The 7,267-nt window shown below is 36.5% G+C and overlaps 1 protein-coding gene across 1 annotated transcript in view; it reads right to left on the reverse strand.

Annotated features, from left to right (window-relative positions):
• LOC106474215 (venom metalloproteinase 3-like) overlaps nt 1–7,267 on the reverse strand; it is a gene marked incomplete at its 3' end in the record, with an annotated part of 42,748 nt that overhangs the window by 3,730 nt on the left and 31,751 nt on the right. Inside the window, exons 6-8 of the mRNA XM_022402565.1 lie at nt 3,979–4,050; nt 559–973; nt 142–268 (exon numbers count right to left, since the gene is read on the reverse strand). Coding sequence (XP_022258273.1) covers nt 142–268; nt 559–973; nt 3,979–4,050 — 614 coding nt within the window. The remainder of the gene's footprint in view (nt 1–141; nt 269–558; nt 974–3,978; nt 4,051–7,267) is intronic.

The raw sequence follows: 7,267 nt of genomic DNA on the forward strand, positions 1-7,267 counted from the left end.
CATATATATATATATATATATATATATAATGTGTACGTTATAAGATTCATTTCAATGAGAAATATTCAAACATTAATAGCAAATAAAATGTAGTATTTTATGTATCTTCACACTCGTGCTGTTGTAACGGTAGATACTTACAAATGTCCAACCTCGTGAGCAGCCACAATGATACCACTAAATCCTCCACTGTCTTCGATAATAGCTACACTGTTTACTTTCTCCAGTCTTTTGTTCACGACACAAGCTCCCCCAACATAAGCAAAACCTAGAGAAAAACTTGTTAATATCCTTTCACAATAACCTAGTTTCTTTGACAATAACAGACACGTCATAAGTCAGTGATCTACTCAACTTACCTTCAGTTCCTCTGTTATATCGTCCACCAACGACACACATCCAATTTTGTGATAACGACAGCCACGTCATTAGTCAGTGATCTACTCAACTTACCTGCAGTTCCTCTGTTACATCGTCCGCATTCAAACCGCCGACGACACATATCGAGTTTTGTGACAACGACAGCCACGTCATAAGTCAGTGATCTACTCAACTTACCTGCAGTTCCTCTGTTACATCGTCCGCCTTCAAACCGACGACACATGTCGAGTTTTGTGACAACGACAGCCACGTCATTAGTCAGTGATCTACTCAACTTACCTGCAGTTCCTCTGTTACATCGTCCGCCTTCAAACCGCCGACGACACATATCGAGTTTTGTGACAACGACAGCCACGTCATAAGCCAGTGATCTACTCAACTTACCTGCAGTTCCTCTGTTACATCGTCCGCCTTCAAACCGTCGACGACACATATCGAGTTTTGTGATAACGACAGCCACATCGTATGTTGGTAATCTATCTTCTCGATATAAGTACTTCCCCAAATCTGTCAAAGCTCCTGCAGCATCTATTGCATCATTGTTTGGAGACTTCAGTCTGTTTTCTTCAAGATAGGGCGTGGCATCTCTATCCTACAATAACGTAGATACACAGTTATAATATGGGTATCTTATTATCAACGAGGAGTTATTTTTTCATAATGAGTATTAAAACATTCATAACTCGTATTGTTCTTCTAACTTTGTTTTTGTATATAAGCCTTCTTAAAAATGAAGAGACTGTCCAGTTTAATTGGCTAAAGATTAAGCTTAGGAGAAAGGGAGTGTTTGAATTCCAAATTGTCTTTGACCTATCACTGAAGTTCATCTGGTGGAATAAAACTGTGATGATCAGAAGTGATGTCTTATATAAATCTTACACATGACAGAAGAGTTTGAAACCTTTAGTCATAACAAACATGTTCAAATATACACGTGAAATTACGGTTTCACTGTGCTAAACAGTAGCGTTATAAGATATACCACGTTCATCTGCTGCTGCTAATGACAAACATTTCAACCCTTTAAACAACACATGAACTTAGAATTTACGTTTCGGCTCATGTGACTTTGTGTACATTTTAGCACACTTCGTGTCACCAAAAATACACATGGAAGTTAAGTGAATTACATCAAATCGATTTTTGAGCCTCACCAAATCGTTACAGTCCGTGTCGCCACGTCTGGTCATGCTCTATCTGACGACCGTGCATTTTGAAAATAACCCTGTGACGTAGTTTTCATTGCAAAGAGCTTGGGAGTAAAACTGTTGTGTCCAAAGCACGCCACACCTCCCTGTTGTTTTCCATAAGTCATCTAGTGTAGAATGACAACAGTTTCCTGAAGCCCGTTTCAACATTCCAATCACAAAGATATCTATAATCGACTTGACTGCTATTTTATACCCATTTTTATACATTAATACCCATTTTATTCTCCAACTGCCTGAGGTATGCAATGGCTGAACAGAAGATATAACTGGAAGATTTATCTCTGTGAATCCACTCCCTGTTAGCTTCGTTTCCAGATGAACATTCTTCTTGATTCCTGGAACACGTTAAGAACTTTTGCCTCTCATCTTTGTGTTAATAGAAGTTCACCTATCTCAAGACACCGCACCTAACAATAACTGGGATAGGAGTTGTTACAAGTCTCCTTCTAGATGGTTCTGGTTCCTCAAGCTGATCCACATTTATTCGTTTCCCAATATCATTAGGCTCAAGAGATATCCCCATTTGGAAATTCTAAATTTCTGATCTCAACACATCTTCCTGATTTGTGTGCATGGAAAGTTTTATCGGAAAGGGCTATTACATACCCTTCCCAAAAGCGATCAATTTTCGATGACATCACACTATCTACGAAACGTCAAACAACGTAAGCAATGTCAAAATGTAGTTCCGATACACTCCATTCCACCACGATTTTATATCGGTTGTGGTTGTCAGGTGATTAACTAATCTGAATACTCAAAATCGTTTTAATACAACGTTCTCAGCTCTCTGTACTTTAGCACATTACATTTTACTTTACATGTATAGTTTAGCACATTACATTTTACGTTACATGTATAGTTTAGCTCATTACATTTTACTTTACATGTATAGTTTAGCACATTAAATTTTACTTTACATGTATAGTTTAGCACATTACATTTTACTTTACATGTATAGTTTAACACATTACATTTTACTTTACATGTATAGTTTAGCACATTACATTTTACTTTCCATGTATAGTTTAACACATTACATTTTACTTTACATGTATAGTTTAGCACATTACATTTTACTTTACATGTATAGTTTAGCACAATACATTCTGCACTCATATGTACCTTAGTACATTACATTTTATACGCATACTTTATCAATTACATTTTACTTTACACGTGGCTCAGGGTTAAGTTTAAGTGTTCATACAATAAAAACGGGGTGAAGGCGCAGATATAACATTTTGTAGCTTGGCTTAAACGCTAAACAAACGAACTTTTTATATTTACTTAATCACATTATATTTTACCGTACCCAAACACATAAAGTTGGAATTGAAACCTTGTTAGCTGAGTTATGTAATGTTTCAAACTACGCACGCAGCAAGAGGTAACGCCACGTGGAATATCTTTTCTTGATTTTAGATTATTCTGGGATACAATATTGAAGTATATTAGTAAATAATCTAAACATCAATTTCTTCAGATTCAAGCACGTGTTTTTAACGTAGTTTTGATTCCTTGATATTTGTAAGTTTGTTAGAAGTTTTTATTTTCAACTATGTTTCGTTCTTTAAAATTGTTTCCCCTCAGAATGTTATATTTCTTCCGTAATTTGAAAATTAACTCCTTAGCTTCTAAAGCCCATTTCAACACTTACTTTGTTCAACGAATAGTAGGATTGACCATCATATTGTAACGCCCAAAAGCCTGAAAGGGCGAGCATGCCATAGAAGATAAAAAAAAAGGCAAGTTAGGTTATGGATGATGAAGTACGATGATATGCAACCTATTTTCCCTTACTTACTAAAACTATCTAATGATAGATTTCTTCAAACTCCTGAAAATTGAAGTTGCACACCGTGGCTATCATATTACACACACACATTCATTAAACACAGGCTTTCGGAATACGAGTTTTTTGTTAATTAAAACTTCTTAATAGGAAATGTATATATAGTTTCCCTCTTATGATCTAGGCGATTTTCAGGTTTTTCGCTTCATACGTTTTTCCAAAGCCCCAGTCTACATATCTACTAAACTCGTCATAATACATAGAGACCCCCCCCACGAAAAAAACAAAAATCAGCTGTAGAAATACAGGAAGAGTTGTCCCGTGAGCTGCTAAAGAAATGTAGCCCCCGTAAAATAATGGAGAATTGACATATGACCGTATGATTTAATCCTGAATTACATATTCTATATATATATATATTATATATCCTGAAATATCCCGCCTGTTTCAACTATATTCTTTCATTTCATATCTGATCGCGATAACAAACATAAGTAATGTCTTTTACTGCACATTCTGGAAGAACAATTAATATTTCATCTAGTTGATTACATTATTAGTGAGATAACTTTGCAAAAGTAGTCAACATACCTTCCCAACGATCATTCCTGCTAAACTCACACGGATTTTAGGGTTGGATATGATCTTATAACGTAGATCCACCTACATCAGAAAAGAGTAGCCAATGAATTACACTTCTAAGTTTTTAAATTTATACATGCACGTATTGTCTTTTAAAAATGTCCTCAACACATACGTAAAAGTATATAGTCCTCGAAAGGGTAATTTCATAGAAAAAAAAATACAACATTTTATTTTAACAGTAAATCAAAAAGGAGAATTGTTAGGATAAGTTTTAATTAAAAGTCTGTTCTAAACGAACTTAGAAGTACTGTATTATTTTAGCACAACGAAAGCACGTGGAAAGAGTCCACCAATAACTTTGAAGCTACATCCCTAAGCAACAGAAACGTGCAGATTACATTGTAGAGCATCTTTAAATATAACAGGTCTACAGATTAAGTTAATACAGTCGTATCCTTAAACACATGTAATCAAAGACTATGAAAAATTTGAACATGTTATTATAAAAAACATCAGGTCTACAGATTAAGTTAATACAGTCGTATCCTTAAACACATGTAATCAAAGACTATGAAAAATTTGACATGTTATTATAAAAAAACATCTTTCATACACGAGGGCGCTAAAACTTGAGTGATCAAATTTCTAAAGACATCCGTCATTTCCATGAAAGTCTATATAAAGTCGTTTTTTAAATTAATTTAATCAAACCGATATCAATTATCATGCATAAGAAAACAGTTAATGTACTTATTAATAGCTTTGGGTTTTTCTGTCTTATTTTTATTCTGCTTTACTCCTCAACAAAAATAAGCATCTTACCTGTATCTTCCATGAATTCAAACAAACAATGATGTTACGTTATTTACATTTCAAGTTATTACATGGCTACTTATATTTGTATTTATGGCAAAGCTACACGAGGGTTATCCCTAATTTAGCAGTGTCAGACTAGAGGGAAGGCAGCTAGTCATCACCACCCACCGCTAACTCTTGGGCAACTGTTTTACCAACGAATTATAACGCCCCTACGGCTGAAAGGGCGAACATTTTTGGTATGACGGGGATTCGAATCCGCGACCCTCAGATTACGAGTCAAGCGCCCTAACCACCTGGTCATGCCGGGGCAATTTTGAACTACTTGTCAGAGAGAAGGCAGACTGCCACACACATCATCCATGCTAAGGAATTGACTGTCACTCTAATAACGTACCCATAGTTTAAAGTGAAGTGAAAGTTTTTGTAAGATGCACTGATTAGAGTCCGTCTCACCAGCATCAAATTCTAAAGCTCTCCCCCATCTTTTCACGACTAGTCTTGTTAAAAATAGGGTACAGCCCATCATCTCTTCATTCATGTCACGAAATTCATTTGGCAGTTCTACATAATCCATTCATGTGAGGACGTGTACGTAACATTCAGAACGTAGTTGACTATCTGACAAAGTCTAAAACACGTCACAAATAGATCTCTCTAACTTAATTGTACTGTGATATTAGTTACATTGACTTCCAATACACCTTTAATTTTTGCATACCCCATATGCTCATCTGCTTCTTATCTTTATTGATCTTCAACGCTATCGAAAGTGGTTTCTGGATAACGGATGTAAAATGCTTCGCTGTCATGATTATGCATACATCATTTTATGACAATGTGGACCTTAAACTTTGTTTTACTTTCCTAAAAAAGAAAAATGGGTGGTGGGGGTGGGGGGGGGTGTAACGAACACAACAGCGCCCTCTCTAACAATAATTATCTTCACTCTGTAGAGCTCCAGAGAGGTAATGTTCACAATAATCGTGAATATTGTATACATACTGCCCAACAAACTCACCAAAATTTCAGTCGAATATTCTGTTTAAAATTAACCTTCCTTTCGTTTCAACAGGAAGATGTAAAACAATATTGCTTTTAACCAAGTCCGTACACAACTCGAATCTTTAGTTTTCTCTAACTTTTGTAATTAGTAAAGTACCTTGGAGCACGCGCATCAAGGGTTTTGATATGCTTATCATGCAGTAACAAGAAACTGATTGGTTAGTGCTCTCACTCGCTGCACGAGCCACTCGAAGCAACTTATAAGCGGCTGTATTCTTCAACATATATGAACGTCTGTTCTCCATTTTACTCTATTCCTTGCTGCCCGTATCAACTTTCCTAATCAAGTTTCTCATCTCCAGTCAGTTTTCTAATGAGGGATGTTGAATAGATCAGTTACCTGCGCGTCCTATTGTATCACGTGACCTCTCACACACTTGCCAACACAAACTCGACAGTTGACTATGAATACCCGTGACACCGAAGATTTAGTGAGTTCATCCCAAAACTTCACTTCCCAGTTGCAAAACTGGTTAAACTGGTTACTTGAGTTTTAACATTCAAAACGAGGCCCAGCATGGCTAGGTAGTTAGGGCGCTCGACTCGCAATCTGAGGGTCGCGGGTTCGAATCCCCATCACACCAAACATATTCGCCCTTTCAGCCGTAGGGGCATTATAATGTGACGGTCAATCCCACTATTCGTTGGTAAAAGAGTAGCCCAAGAGTTGGCGGTGGGTGGTGATGACTAACTGCCTTCCCTCTAGTCTTACACTGCTAAGTTAAGGACGGCTAGCGCAGATAGCCCTCGTGTAGCTTTGCGCGAAATTTAAAACAAACAAACTAACATTCAAAACGGAAATTCTGTTTTTATCTGCAATATGCAATTAACCTGGTTTACGAGCATATTTGTAATAACCTTTCTCAAAAAAGAAGTTTCGCTGTTTCGTCTATTCGAACATGATAATGTGTGTTTAACATTTCCTGACCCTTAAAAAAGTAGTACCAACATATCTAATTTGTATTAGGTCGTCAAGAAATTAATATCGCTTTTTTTAGATGAAAAACCCGAACAACTTATATAACAAAGCAAAACATTTATTAAATGAAATATTCTCCATTCTTATCGATGATGCTTTTCCATCTTACAATCAAGTTGTTAATGCCCTGATTAAAGAAATCACTTGGCTTTGAAGCAAAAAAACATGTCGATGTTCTCTTTAACACCTTCGTTTGCATACGTTTTCCCATTAAGATGGTGTTGCAGTGAACGAAAAATACGGTAATCTGATGGTGTCATATCTAGAGAATATGGTGGGTGGGGGAGAACTTTCCAACCCAACTCCATAGTATTGTGTTGCGTCAAACGTGCCACATGTGGACGTGCATTGTCGTGGAGAAGAACCTTTTCCGATTGACGAGTGAAGGGCGTTTCTGATGAAGAGCTTGATTTAAACGTTCCAGTTGCTGACTAT

This window comes from Limulus polyphemus, unplaced genomic scaffold (genome assembly GCF_000517525.1).
Source record: "Limulus polyphemus unplaced genomic scaffold, Limulus_polyphemus-2.1.2 Scaffold6957, whole genome shotgun sequence".
In the NCBI taxonomy this organism is placed as follows: domain Eukaryota; kingdom Metazoa; phylum Arthropoda; class Merostomata; order Xiphosura; family Limulidae; genus Limulus; species Limulus polyphemus.